Below are 15,839 nucleotides of genomic sequence, written 5' to 3'. Positions count from 1 at the left end.
GACCATTGGTTGGATAAAACAAGACATCTGAATGCATCACCTCGGGCTGTGGGAAATTACAATGGGAATGTTTCTGTGATAGATGGCACCCCGCCAGTCTTCTGCCTAGTTCTATACAGACCCCCTAAGCTCAATATTAATTTTTTCAGTGAATTCTCTGATCTCCTTTCCCACATTGCTCCGAAATACGCCAATATTCTCACTCTCTTAGATTTCGACATCCACATTTGCTGTCCCTCCGAAGCCATGACCTGTGATTTTATAAATTTGCTTGAATCTTTTGGTCTCCAACTATCTGTGCATGGCCCAACCCATGTTAAAGGCCATACCCTAGATTTAGTTCTCTCCTCAGGTCTCTCTATCTCCAATAGATAGTGATAGAAGATTTTCACCTATCTGTCCACAGGGCAATTGTTTTTTATCTCAATTTGCCACACGCTTCTCCTGTCCGCCCTGCTCCAGGGTCTAGGCTCCCATCATTACCAGTAGGCTGCACCATCTGATGTGAGCACAGAGGAACTTGTCTCTCTATTTTACAGTACTGTTTCGGCCACAAGGCCGAAAACATAAGCCTTTGGCCTCACCGTGGCTTAATAATAATAATACTACAGATATAAGGAGAGCATGCAGAAGGGCAGAGCGGAGGTGGAAGTGGGATAAATTGCAGATCTCATTTCAAATTCTGAAGGGTCTCTTGGATAAATACCAGCTGGCTGTCAAAAATGCCAGGGCTCAATACTTTTCTGATATCACTGACAAAAACTGTCGTGATTCCAGGGTACTTTTTAGTGTGTTAAACTCTGTCACCACCTCCACTTCCACCTCTTGCTTAGAAGCATCTGTCTCTAAATGTGAGGATTTCTTTAACTTTTTTAGAGACAAAATACTTGATATCGGAGCTAGTATTATTCCACCTGTAAAAAGTCTATCCATCTCCTCTGAGAACACTGCAGTTCTACATTCCCTTAATTCCATCACTTTACCAGAACTTCATCATATTATCTCTTCTACAAAGACCTCCACCTGTTCTCAACATTATTCCAACTAAACTCTTCTAAGACGTTATTGGCACCATTTGCCCCAGCATTCATTCAGTTATCAATAGCTCCCTGGAAACCAGCCATGTTCCCTAATCTTTTAAACACGCAGTTGTCGAGCCACTTTTAATCTAGATCTTTCAGTCCTCAATAATTACAGACCAATCTCCAAACTCCACTTTCTTTCTAAAATCCTTGAAAAAGTAGTTTTTATCCAGCTGTTGTCCCACCTGGCTCAAAACTTTTTTTTTGAAAAATTCCAATCTGGTTTCAGAGCTCTTCACAGTACTGAATTGGCATTACTGAGAATAACTAACGACCTCCTTCTAGCTGCCGGTAACTGCTCCGAGATCTAACTGCTAACTATTCTCATTCTTAAACCAATGGGCAGTGGTCTCTGGTTCTACCTTAAACTGGTTTTCTTCATTTTTATCCAACAGATCTTTCAAGGCCTCTATTAGCAACTCATCCTCTTCCTCAGCCCCCATCTCCTATGGTGTCCCCCAAGGTTCCATACTTGGTCTAGTCCTCTTCTCCATCTAATTGCTTCAGCTAGGCCACATTATTCAAAAACACAACATATCTTTCCACTGTTTTGCAGATGACACTCAGATCTACCTCTCCCTAGAGTCTAATAACTACAACAAACTAACTGACCTCAATAACTGTCTTCAAGACATCAAATCCTGGATGGCAGCAAACGTTCTTCAGCTCAATGAGAATAAAAACTGAAGTTATTTTATTTGGACCACAACATTATCTCTCCTCATCTTGACCCACTGGCCCCCTCTGTTAAATCACATGCAAAAATTATTATTTTTTTCACATTCACAGGATTGAAGTTTGACAAACAAATCAATTAGGTAGTAAAATGAAGCTTCATGCAGTTCCGCATCATCTCCAACCTCAGATCAATTCTCTGTACTTCTGATCTGGAGAAAGTAATCCATGCCTTCATATCCTCCCGCCTCGATAATTGCAACTCATTATATTTTGGTGTCACATATTTATCCCGTCTCCAACTAGTTCAAAATGCAGCAGCAAGAGTTTTAACAAGGTCAAAAAAGAAGGAGCACATTACTCCCACTCTTGCCTCTCTACACTGGCTGCCTGTTAGTTACAGGATTGATATAAAAATCCTGATGTTTGCCTACAAAGAGGTTAAATGGTCTCGCCCCCTCTTACATTACAGTGCTTTTGTGCACAAAGCCAGGTCAATAAAGAAATGGTTTTCCCAGTTTGGTGTGGAAGGATTTGACTGGCCTGTACAGAGCCTGACCTCAACCCCATCCAACATGTTTGATATGAACCGTAACGCCAGCTGCAAGCCAGGCCTTATCTCCCAACATCAGAGAACTCTCAGAAAGAGTGGATGCTGTTATAGAAGCAGATTAATACACATGGTTTAGGAATGAGATGTTCAACAATCACTTATGGGTGTAATATTTGGGTGTCTGCATACTTTGTTCGGTTGTCCTACATACATAAAGTGTACAGTAAATACTGTCCATCATATCAGATTTGGGAAATGAATGGATATAAAGTAAGAAAATGCCAATATCAGCCTATCCACATACCTATCTCTCATATCTACAGATTCGGTGTATGAGTCATCCTTTTTACCTTTTCCTCACGCGTTGTCCCACCGCCCTCACCGACTCCTCCGTCCCTGGGCTGCATCTCCAGCACCGTGCGGAAAAGCTTTTCAGAGGTTTGCGTGAGGAAGCCGATTTCAGCGTTGGGATGAAGGCCGTACAGGTAGGGCGACTCGGCAGGTAGGGCGTCGTCAATGTACTGGGGCAGAAGAAATCAATGTCAGAACTGTGTAGAAATTTTAACATAGATTTATGGATTTCTGTTTGAACCTCAAATTTAGGATTTTAAGGAAGTTTGAAATTCTATGAAGCCGGAGCAAAACCCTGAGTGAAATACATGGTCACAATGGTGGATTTTTTTCTCCTGAAAGTGAAGACAATTTAAATACATGTTTTTGACCTGAACAGGAAAGTATTTTAACACTAACCCTAATTTACCCTAGATTATTTTACATTAACAGCATAAAGATTGGCAACTCCAATTACTTCCTGACAGAAAAGTATTTTTTTCTCTCAGGTGTTTCTTCTAAAGTACCGCTGACAAAGGACAAGAATGGAACCATATAAATGATAAGATATTTCTGGGTGAGATTCAAACACTCAAGAATCAATTGACAGACGGTTAATGACCATAACAAGGAAGGAAATGTGGCATTTTCCATCTGCTGGTCCATAATGAATATCAATATGCTTTTAAGTTAGTGCAGATGAAAGTGGAAGCTCAACTGAGTAAGGCTGTTTTTTGTGGGGCACTTACATTAAATGAAAAAAAGTTCTTCTAATCATAATGTCCTGATGAAAGTTTTGATGGAAAATATATTGGCCTTTAATACAAAAACACTTTGTAGTCAGCTTGTTTGATCTCCTCTGTACATGCTGGCTAGCTTTGGCTGATTGCATATACCTGTATATTGTTGAAAGAGGAGTAAAACTGCTGAGTCACCTTCTGTCTTTGCGCCTATCCCGCCCCTCTCCTCTCCTAAATCTACTGTTTGCTCCAGATGGTTATGAGCGAGGCGATGGCCTAACAGACCCCCGGGGACCCACAGGCCTTTATAGCCCCTGTTCTTCAGCCAAATCTCAACCACTCAGCCCTCGGCTTGGCTGTGTGGTGACAGCCAAAAGTAAAACGCTCCAGCTCTTCCCACCGGAGCCACTATGACAGCCAGGATGCGCCCGTTGCGCAGCACCCAAACCGAGGGAAAATTAAATACAAGTCGTGCTCCCCACTCCCTGTGTCCACCCAGGGACCTCATGGGGGAAATCTGGACTGGAAGAACACATTTTCTGAACCACCGTCATTCATATAAATGTTGGCAGTTTTTCTTAAGGGACACCAGTGAAGCTGGTTGTCATAAAATGAAGCTTTACAAAAATCCACCCCAAAAAACAACCACTCCCAATTCCAAACTGAAATGAGCACAATATGCTTATTTATTCATTTCTGAGAATGAATCATAATATGTGAGCCTTTATAGTGTGCTTCAGCAGTTGACACAACCTACCTCATTTCTGATTTCACCCTGTCAATCAAGGTTTGTGTTAAATGATAAATAACAATACATGACAGACCAGGTGAGGTAGACTGAGGTGAAGCAGTAACCCGATGATGCCTGGAGCTGTCGTGCCACATGTCTGAAGAGATCCAATGCAAAGTCAGGCTCAATCATGTCAACATTATTAATGGTGATCATGGTGATGAAGCTGATGTATGCTGTATGTTTATTCTAAGTATTTTAAATGTTTAACTACCAGGGCAGCGTGGGGGCTCAAGCTCCTATCTACACATCGAGCAGGCATGGAGCAGCTTATTGATTTTAAGTTGTGTTTTTGGCTAAATTAGTCCAATATGCTCTCTCCTTTTAGCTCAGTTTTGTTCTCCACCAACCACTGAGAAAAACATGCGCACCGGTGAGTTGCTAACTTTGTCTGTCTGCTGTTTGGTGCAGTGCGATTAGTGTACAGTGGGTTTATCAGAGTTGATTTATCGCTGAAAACAGCTGCCTTAAACCGAAATAATGAGCTGAAAGATGTTAAAACACTCCATAAAACTGAGGGGTGATAACTGTCTGTGGGTCTGTCACAACACCTTTTACATTACACTTAGTCATTTAACACATTGTTAATTCTGCTGAATTCTGAGTGTTTGTTTACATAAATGACAGCTCTGCAATGGACTGGTGTTGTTATTTATCCTAAGGCATGCTGGGACAGGCTTGCCCACCTTAAGTTTAGTCAACGGATGGATACAAGCACACAGCTGCTAGCACAAAATCTATTCTTTACACCATTTTGTTGTGCATGTGAATAAATATTTTGTGAGTTCCATGACTCATCTAGTTCCACTTATTTTAACTTTCATGACTTTCCTTGTTAGATGACTTCGTAATCTCAGTTTGCTAACATTCAAGTTTGCCAGTTAGACTTACTGGCAAACTCTTTCCACCCACAGAGCAGCTCCACCTCAGAGAAATATTTATGTAACTCAAACTACAATCTGTTATGTCCCAGGGACCCATATGGGAAGAGTTTTATTGTTATTGATTTAGCATTGAATTGTAGAACTCTACACTGTACACGGGGAATAGTGATGGTGAAAAAACTTTTAATTATAGTGATTCAATTTTAGCAATATTAAACCACCATTCATTGCTGGAAGCCACATAGACACCCTTTGGGGACCCTGGTGGCCCCAAGAAAACACCTGGAGTGCCACTGCTGCAATCTTAATATTTCCTTGTATTGTAACTATGGGTTACATACAAACATACATCTTTCTCCCTTGTATCCTTTTTGTTGCTGGAATTACTTTAATTTACTTTTCATGTAATCTAAAAACTAGGAATGGCCTGATCTGAGTCACAGTCTTGTCCGCCTCACCTGATGGTAGCTGTTGTAGTCCATGTTTCCAGGCAAGGGGAAGCCAGGCGCTAGGTACAGCTCTCCCTCCATCATCTCCGGCTTGATAAACTCCTCCAGGTAGGTCCGGCACAAACGGCGGTCCCAGTCATCTGTGATGTGACCCCCGTACATGATCTCACCGAACAAGTAGCGCAAGTCATCATACGGCACCTGGGAATTAGAGACCAGTGGTGTTTAGCTAAGGTCACATGTGTTTAGAGTTCCAATTAAGATTACAAACGGTGGTCTTTGTAATCCTTTGCACAGGAATAAAAGAAAAGCAGAAACACATCTACCTTAGGATTGGCCTCCAGGTAGTTGTAGAGGACGTTGATAGAAATGGTGAGGTCTCCGGTGTTAAAAGGGTATGATCTGTTCCAGCCCTGAGGACCAAACTTCCTCCTCTCTGCCACCACCGCATGAAAGTAGCACAGGGCAAACAAAATGCTCTTAAACTCATTCTCCCGTGCGCACATTTCCAGCGTGTCCTGGAATATACAAAAACAAAGAGTGACACATATTTAAAAGTGACACACTCACACCCTCCTGGACTGTACAGCTGGATTAACAGAGCCACGTCGGTATGTTACAGGTAAAACGTTGTGGCAGGCAGTCCTGTGATCTGTTTTATTTTGTCAAATCCCTGGTGCTGTGGCACACTAACAGACAGACAATGAGATGACTAGATAGCAATAAATCCGACGATGAGATTCCCTTTTAATTGTCACAACTTGTCAGGCGCTTTCAGCCTCCAACCGTCTCCTGGGCTCATTATTCCAGACAGGCAAATAAAAAACCGGACGTAAATGGCACTGTAATCTCTGGGGAGAGAGACAGTTAAATAAGCATGCCAATAACCCCTATGGAAATATGAAGGCTAAATTCTCTTTATTCCAGCATGTGTCATGGTGAGTGCCGCGGTGAAGGCCCTTTCACTTCCCCTGCTGCAGTGCCCTGGGGAGCTGACTCCTACGATGCACACAAGTACAGTGAAAACCGGCTGCCACACACACACACATACACACACCCTTTCGGAGATTTAGTTAATATTCTGCACAGTACTCCTCTGCTCAACACAGCTGAAAGAGATGCATAGCCTCCCTATTCATGACCTGTGGACTGGAGAGAAACAACATGCAGTCAGATTGCAGAGAGAAAGACACATAAACACACACACATGCATGCACACGCACTGAAAAACACACCTCAATATCTCTGAACAGACAGAGGTCAAAGATATGGTAGGGTATGCATGAGTCTGAATAATCTGAAAATGTGTAAGATAAACTGAATTGATCAGTTTCAGCAAACAGGGAAGTGCAAATCCATAACAGGTTATTTAACAACAGTACTATACAAGTATTACCTCAGTAAAAACCTAAACCATTTTGCCAGACGTTAACTTTAGCCTACCCAGACTCCATTTTACAGGCTTCTGGGGATAGAAATAGGCAGTGGAGCTGTACGCATCTCCCAGTGAAAAGGTCAAGAGGAAAGAAACTGTCATTTCTCTGGCTTAGCGCTGGCTTTAGCCACGCGGGTGGGCTATTACAGAGAGTTAGCCTAACATTGATTAGCTTTCACTGAGTACACATGACTGGAATATTTCCCCCATCCTGGACCTCCCTGTGGCTCTGCATAAGGCAGGGCTCAAAAGCATGTTACACTTATCAGGCAGATAGACATTGGCAAACTAAGGATCGTGGAAATGGACTGGGAGGAAGCCGAGCGCTCGCGTAATGGTGCGGATGAAGATGCATTGGCAGCGAAACACTGAGATAATGGTAAGGCTTAGATAGAGAGGAGAACTGATAAGGTAGAGAAAAGCTGGGAGAGGCCATTGCAGCGCACTGATCCATTCTAACTATAGGGGCTGAAGAATGGCCAAGGAGCATGATATTGTCTGGCCACTCAGATAACAAACACAAAAAGTAGCGAATCGACTTTGTTGATCTCCATCCTCACGTAATACCACCGTCTCCCTGCAGAATGTAACCACACAAACTTTGAGCATGTGCTACGTTCACATCTGTCCTCCATGGGTCAGAGGCAGGGTGAGTGAAAGGTGACTCTCCCCATCTGCTAGCTCCTACATTTCTGCAAATTGGCAACTTGATGAGAAATCTGGAGTGAAAATTGGAATATGTTGTCTCAACTGCCACTCATGGCAAACATGAGTCCTTCTGAGGAAAGTAGCATGTTTCAACAGGAAGTGTCAGTTTCCCTCATATATTAAAGATCCCATGAAATTGGCATCTTCAGTGATGACCTTATGCTACACAAGTGGGTGTAACTAAAAGTCAAATTAAATGATCACAGACTTTTCAACTATCCCGCCTTTCATAACTTTCTATCAAATCAAATTGCCTTTCTCACCATTGGTTTACGATTAAGACTGAAAAGATTTCAACAGGAAACACTCACGTTAAGGAAGTAATGGCATCATTTGATGGGACCTTTAAAAAGCCCCTTTCAGAGTGTTATATTAAAATATACATTTAATATAATTTATAATTGGAATATAACTATGAAAGATGCATTGACTTTTAGGCAGCATGTTAAAGTTGTATCTAGTTGAGGTGAGGCTAGTTTTAGAGCTGCATTCATAGATTTCTTGGCCATGGGGCAGCAGAGAAAGCTGTAAACGCAACACTAACATATTATCACCTTATAAAAAAGCAAACTTTTACTTATTTACACATCTAGCAGACAATATTAGCATTCATTTGGAGTTGTGTATCTGGCCACCCAATAAATGTAAGTCCAATGTTCACTCTACTTTTAAGCTCTGTTTTGGTCTCCACCAACTGCTGAGAAAAATATCTGGCTCTTTAGCTGCTAAATACTCCACTATGTTCACTAGCTACTCGCTAACTCTGTCTGTCATTTTGTGCTGGGCAGATAGTGTACAGAGGGTTTATCAAAAAAATGTTCACGTAAAACAGCTGCCTGCCACAGCTGGTGATGAGAATGGTGAGTGTGAACAGTAAAGTTGTGGGCTGCAAACCAAAACAATGGGCTGAAAGATGGCAAAACGCTCTGTAGAGCTGAGGGGAGCTGCAGAGTTGGGTGACTGACTGTTAATATAAAATGATTGATTAGTGCAGCTTTAATTAATTTATATACTGTTGTGTAGTTCAATCAATAACAATGCTTACTATTTTAGCTAATCTTATATTTTGTATGTAAAAAGTAACTGGAAAACATATCTGTCACATAAATGGAGTGGAGTAAAAGGTACAAAATTTGCCTCTCAAATGTAATGGAAACGATTAATTAAAGTAGTAAAAAAGTGCTCAAATATTTTACCTCAAAATTGTATACAAGTAAATGGTTTTAGTTATTTTCCACCACTAAAGAGTGGACCTCCAGATGACCTCCAGGAATAACATCACAACATCTGGTGTATTACCTGGTTGAAGTTGTCCAGGGCCTTGTGCAGGTTGGCGTGCATGCCAGTAGGAGGTTCATTGGTGATCTTGATGGAGTTCTCCAGGATGCCTTGCGGGATGATATGGCCCTCAGGGGTGGAGGAGGGCTCAGCGCTCACAAACACCCTGAAGTTCTCATGGCTTCCCTCTGCATGCTGCTCCAGAAGTTTCTCTAAAGTACTCAGCCAGCGAGCCACTAAGTGGATATTCTACAGAGAGAGGAACAGGAAACGGGATCAGCAAGTGTAGGGTTAAGAAGGAGAATTGCATATTATTGGTTGGGGACAAGTTGTTAGGCAAAATTAATTCTCCTCTGTGAGGGTAGAGAGCCTAATCTACACCCAGATAATGTTTTCTGTTGGATATCTGTGGAAGTCTGGGCTTTAATGGATAACACATAATAGTTTAATAAGGTACTTGATGCTGGAATTGCCTGTATAATTTATATTTGTAATGACAACTAGCAAAAAGGAGCAATTAAAATGTTGCATATTCTCCTCTCTTCACTGTGACTTTGATGTGGCACCAAATTAAATGGTACATAGCACTTGAAACCCATTTCCAGGTTGCTGACATTAAGCGACCATTCTCCGGCATAACTTCAGCTTGACTTTTCTGCATATTCATCTCTCGGTGCGGCACGGGCAGCAGAGCTGACTTGTACTATCACACAAGCATGGATGAGCTCAATTTTCCATCTCAACTGGCCTGACACTTACAGGATATCCTGTGAATGATAAGGACTCAGCCGAGCCCCCCACATCTCACCATGCAGCACTGCCCATTCCCTAAATCTAATTACAGCACTAATAACTCCAGTCATTAATTCATAAGCCTCTTTACTTTCTCATTTCCCTTTGCTCTCCATATTTAATCTTCCTTGAGATGGCTGAAGCTAGCCCTCTTTCCGAACGACGGGACATGACAGGGAGCGGAACGTCAATTTTTGGGAGAGTCGTTGAAAAACAAAAGAGGAGAGAAAAGTTTTACATTCTGTGAGAGAGAGAGGTCCGGGAGGAGCTTGAAGCCGAGAAGGGGATAAGTTAGTTTGCCTCTTGATGCCTAAGAGAATAATGAATGGTATACAAATTAAAAGTCTAAATTCAAGCGCTTTTTCATCAAGCCAGAGTACAACCCTTCCTCTTGGCATGTAAATAGTTTGGCAATAAAGGGAGCCAACAGAAGAAGTGAGAGACTGCCTCAGAACTTGTCACTGTAATGAAACCATTCATCCTCTGGCTGCAGGGGGAGAAGAGGGGGAGGAACGGAGAGAGAGAGAGAGACAGACCAGCAGGCCGACAGACAAACAAACAAGACAGAGGAGCAGCCACTATTTTATGGCTTTTTAATTAACTTTCAGGTGCAACATTTTTTGTTCCCTCAACGTCTTCTTGATAAGGGCCTTCCAGCCGCTGTGATGACTGTGCTGATACTACATCAAAGAGTCACCTATTTACATAATAATATAAAAGTTGAATCTAAAACCCATTAGAAGACACCACTGGCAAGGTCTTTGATGCATTGCTATAAAACACAACCTGAGGGAAAGCACAACGAACTGCCTGTCATGCACGCACACACACACACACACACACACACACACACACACACACACACACACACACACACACACACACGCTGGCTCGTACACAAGAGAAGATAAACACATGCAGGTGCACGTACACAATCTTTCTCTTTCACACACGCAAAAACACATTCGTCAAGGAGCAGCGCTGAGGACAGCTGCACAGCTGGGCTCCAGCACTGAGGAGGCGGCCCTGCAGACTCCAGACTGACGTAGGAACACAGCTAACAGGACTGAGGGACTAACAGGACTGCCGACACACTGCAGGCACTGACAGCATGACAGACCGCTGAGTCTAAATTTAAAATAAATTCACAAATATGCAGGATACAGTTTGAGTGCGGTAGGTTAACTTTTGAGGGTCTTTATTTTATATTGTCAGCTGGCTCTCTGTAAAACATTTAAATTATATTTCATAGTAGCCATAAATTTGTTTTAAAAAGTTTGCTATGGTTCATCTGTCATTATGTAATGGCTAAAATACACAGAACAGGCTACTAATACAGGAATTAGATATGAACAGTACTTAAAATAACTGAGGAGAGGATGGTAGAAAATAGAGTTGTAAAGTGAAAAGGTATTTTCAGTGTCCAGGGTTCAAAAACTAAGTCTCGTTCATTTTCATGTTAGATGACTGGCATTTGGAGCTCTTGCAAAGCTTAAATGGAAATTAAACTCTTGAGGACGAATGCTAAGTATAAAAAATTAGCAACTACAGTGGAAGATATGTATAGGTTATAGATTTTATTTAAATAAAAAGTCAAAGGAACTAGCTTGTGTACATTAAGTAGAGAGGCTACAACTACAACTCCCAAGGTGCATTTCAGTAAGAAACATCCAATCACCGACCTTAAAACGATGTTACGTGCACGGCTAACAATGAGCGGAAGATTACACTTTTCTGAGAAACCACGCTGAAATAGTTAAAACTGCCATAATTGAAGCATAGCGTGCATTAGCTGTTTCATTCATGTCTATCAGCTGACTTGTCACGTCCTATCATATTCATGCAGTTGTCCAGTGCAGCCTTTATAACCTCACACTTCTCACTATCACCAATGCTGTTTGCTGCTGCAGCTCCCTCCACCACCCTGACCTCCTCCTTATGTGAAATATCTTTGGTATAGTTTGGCATACTTGTTTATGTATTTGTTTATTAAGGGGGAATCCTTGTTGCTGCTCTGATTCTTTGAGCCTTTTACTCTATTATTACATTATCCAGTAGACTCTCTGTGTTTTTGTGTTGAGGAACATTGTAGATATCAGTAAAAGAAGACTTTAAAACTGGAATTTACAGTGGGGGGGGGGGATACTTCTGGAACCAGCAGCTCCTCCCATTTCGCAACTCTATTATATGGAGTATAAAATTCAAGATCATTTCCTTCAAATTAATTACTTAAACTGGGCCACAATAGTGATATTCTCAATGTAACTGAAATTGTTCAGTTTATTCCTTGCCATCCTTGTAGGTTAAGAAGTGTCATCTGTGCATCAATAGTTAAAATGTATCTTGTCCAACTCTCAATGTAAGATTTTTAAAAAGGGGAATGCATGAATCATTTAAGTTTCAAGACCACCAAAGCTTTCTGGCTCTACCTTACAAAGGAAAGTGAAGTGACAACATCGAGGGAGGGCATTTTCGTCAAATTGTCTCTCCTGCTTTCTCTCGTATCTGCACTTCTGTCTGCCGCCGGGTGCAAATGGGGTGGCTTTAGCAGTGAATGTGGTTTAGGCCACTCGATTCCCACTGCCTGACCGATGTGGGATATTCAACTTCAATCTGCCCGATTGATTGCCCCCCCCCATCCTCCCTCCCAGTGGGCTGCTTTCAAAGTTTCTGCATCTCTGTCTCCCAGGCCCATCTGAGCAGGAGCTGCTGTTCTGCAGTATAATTACCCGTCAGCGAAGGGGGGACCTGCCATTGACCCGGCCCTCCACTGATGGAGCCAGGCTTGGCAGCGGGTGAGTAAAGGTGGACTGTGAGATGAGAGGGGGAGGGGAAATAGGTAGGTGGATAGCTGAGATGAGAAGGTGAGGAGGGGAGGGAGAGATAGCAGCTTTGTCGGAAAGGTGGGAGGACATGAGGATTGATGAGAGGGTAGATGTGGTGTGAGAAAATGATAAGACTAAAGTATGAAAGTGACATGGCGGAATGAGAGGGTGGGACGAGGCGCAGGAGAGAGAAGATGGAGCGTTATATCAGGAGAAGATACTGTTGGTAAAAACAGGAGAGACGAGAATATGATACCTCCCCTCCCCTCCCCTCTGTTTTCCTCAGTGCCACAGGGGTGGCTCTCAGCGGGCAGACAAACAGACAGCCGATGATAAAGCGAGTGGGAGGTTTGTTGCCAGGGGGACAAGGCCTTTTTAAGCCTATCGATCGGGATTCTTATGCAAAGGTAATTAAACAACTGCTTGTCTTTGCTATCCTGGGTCTGGAGCGGAGAGTGATGGCGTCCCAATCTTTTTTCTTTTCGGAATTTCTACCAGCTATGTGAATTAAAAGAAACGGGTGTCCCGCAGTGCCCGGTCTGCGGTTCATATCTGTCGATACTTCCCATTAGAATTCCACCAAGGTTTCCACTTAAAATGCAAACGCCGGCCTTGCCCTCCAGATAAGAGGAGAACAGACACGGCGGCTGTAGATATTGTACTGTATAATGCCGCGGCCCTTTCAGTTAGAAAATTTCCGCAGAAAATTAAATTCCCTTTTCCATGCAGACAAACCTGGGAGGAAAGCAAACATCCCACTGAGTGTGCAATGAAAAACAATGTGATAATGCACCTCATTCACAACATGCACAGATAAAGGAAATGCCACCTAAAACCACTCCTGAATAGAAAATCCTTGACACAAAATGAGCCCTATGTTCATTTTGCAAAATGCGTTTTAGATATACGCGTTTGTTTTCATGAGCGTCTGTGGCACTTTTTATTGCAACCATACTTTTTATGATTTGACACCTTTTGTATCACTGATTTACCACTCAGTGAGAGGCAGAATGCTTTAACAATCATACTGAAGTGTCATTTTATACATTTCATATTAGTGTCCAAATACCCCGAAATATAACTGGATCTGACCAGTGTGATTGTCAGTACGTTCATGAAAACAAATTAGATGGTATGTTGGCTCTCTGTGAACGGTGAATTTATACGGTGAGTGTAAAATACACAGCAGTATTTATTGTGCATCATATTTAATACCACAGTGAGATATTTTTGTCTGTGCCTGTATGGTATGTGTACGGTTATACTGTACCTGTAATATGACCCAATGGCCGTTCTTAGCTGCCAAATCGAGGGTTTGTTCAGCGATCACCTCCTGACCCTGACCCAGAGAAACATTGTGGAAGTTCTTGTTGTCAAATGTGTAACCCAGCTTCTTCCCTGAAAGAAAACACATAAGTAACATTTCAAACAAAAATCCGACACATTGTTGAACTCATAGGCTTCAAACAGTAGTCTGATATTTTGGAAGCTTAGCTTATTTTAACCTATTGAGAGTTGGACGAGAAGATCAGTGTCCATTTTTTTTTTTTACTTAACAAACCAGCAACATTCCGAACTTACTACTGAAATGAAAACAGTTAGAAACAGTCTCTTGCATGTGTACGTACTGATGGGCGTTTGAACACTGATGTGAAAGTCTAACTCTAATTAAAGAAGCAAATTCCCCCAAAACGTCATGGTATGCATATAACGTCAAAATCAGCAGATGGTCAATGCCTTACTTGCTCCCCTTGAGTCTGCCCAATGAGATTTGACTCAAACAATACAATTATTTCTATCTGTTTCATTAAAACTCCTGACAACCTTAAAGCAGGCAGATAGTAAGGTTTTGTCTCAGGGATATTAGTCCCCTGCAGAGCATACAAAATCACATCATACTATCTAATGAAAATCTAATTGAAGCCTAATACCAATGAGAAACCCAGTAGTCACAGCTATAATGGAAAAGCACCTCTTTGTGGTTCAGTGTAATGTGGCTGCTGCTACTCATCGTCTCCGCGCTCTCTCTACAGCAGCAGCGATTGGTTACTTTTAGCTTTAATGTGATTGACTACGTTAAAAAGTGAGGGTGTTGATAATCAAAAATCACATCCCGTTCCAGCAGTTGCAGTAGGAGTGCTCCCTCGTATCATATTAGGAAAGGATGGTGGATTTCACATAGGGCCGAAGGTCTGTCTACGGCTGATTTAACCACCTGCTGCTGCCTGGGATCCAATTCTTTGTAAAAATGAGACATCTAAAATATTCATAAATAGTGGTATTCCTGCTGTGTGTTCTGGATAACAACAGCTGCATTTGACTGTCATGCTGAAATGAATTGATGGTATGGATTCATGCGTTTAAGAGGGACTTTCAAGCAGAAAAAGAAAATCCCAAAAAGTCAAATCCGACAAAATCTGTAAATTAAGCATGATGACGTATTACTTGAATACAAAAATAATGACATTTGGAAATGTATGGGGACTCTTCTATAGTAGAAACACTGTGGAAATCTCTTTGTTCCGGTAAACTGATACAATCCCTGCAAATCTGAATATTTCATAGAGCTGACTTCAAATACCCACAGACTGAATTATTTGGCAGCAGATTTCAAAAGTGTCAGGCTGTGATGGTACCCCGTTCCAGGTCAGTACAAAAGCTTAGACTTTCTGCATATTTGTGGTCAGAAATCAAAACAGCGCGTCCTGCTGCCATCCGCATTATTCATACAGGAATGTTAAGTAACTCTAAAACCAATGACATTTACTTTCTGCTGCCCCTAATGCACCAGTGTTGTCGTCTCATATATTCCTGACCTTTAGTATAATCCTTTCAATCTACCCAGAGCCTGTTGTGCATTGGCAGTGACGGCTGATATCACAGCAGAGATACATAGCAGATGTGTTGGGATGACTGCTGTTCTGATTCATAATCCTATGCAGTAGGAATCAAAGTGGAAATCATGCATGCAGGTATGCCTACACTTGACTTCAAGAGGCTATTCCATGAAAATCCTGCATGTTCCCACGACAAAGACATTACAGATAAATTGACAATATGTATGCTCTGATAAAAGTCCAGAACACACTCAGAGGCTGAATTTCATGGCTTATTAAAGATTAAACAAGTGAGATTATTACCATGTTTCTCCACATCCTTCAAAGGGTCAACTCCAGGAGAGAGGATGAAGAACATGGGCGTAGCTGGGCCCGACTCTTCAAAGGAGACGGCGAAGTCCAGTGATCTGCCAATCACGTACTTACTCCCCAGTTTCTCCTCTACAAAATCTCTGCGGGGA

At 42.0% G+C, this 15,839-nt stretch overlaps 1 protein-coding gene across 2 annotated transcripts in view; it reads right to left on the bottom strand.

Annotated features, from left to right (window-relative positions):
- The window catches only part of dnah9 (dynein, axonemal, heavy chain 9), a 143,900-nt gene that overhangs the window by 13,404 nt on the left and 114,657 nt on the right, over nucleotides 1–15,839 (bottom strand). For both annotated transcript variants that reach the window (XM_044178887.1, XM_044178888.1), the window contains 6 exons: nucleotides 15,682–15,830; nucleotides 13,812–13,939; nucleotides 8,946–9,173; nucleotides 5,830–6,021; nucleotides 5,513–5,704; nucleotides 2,661–2,831 (listed from right to left, as the gene is read on the bottom strand). In XM_044178887.1, the coding sequence (XP_044034822.1) occupies nucleotides 2,661–2,831; nucleotides 5,513–5,704; nucleotides 5,830–6,021; nucleotides 8,946–9,173; nucleotides 13,812–13,939; nucleotides 15,682–15,830 (1,060 nt within the window). The remainder of the gene's footprint in view (nucleotides 1–2,660; nucleotides 2,832–5,512; nucleotides 5,705–5,829; nucleotides 6,022–8,945; nucleotides 9,174–13,811; nucleotides 13,940–15,681; nucleotides 15,831–15,839) is intronic.

This window comes from Siniperca chuatsi, linkage group LG20 (genome assembly GCF_020085105.1).
Source record: "Siniperca chuatsi isolate FFG_IHB_CAS linkage group LG20, ASM2008510v1, whole genome shotgun sequence".
Taxonomy (NCBI): domain Eukaryota; kingdom Metazoa; phylum Chordata; class Actinopteri; order Centrarchiformes; family Sinipercidae; genus Siniperca; species Siniperca chuatsi.
This window is presented reverse-complemented; position numbering and strand designations above follow the sequence as displayed.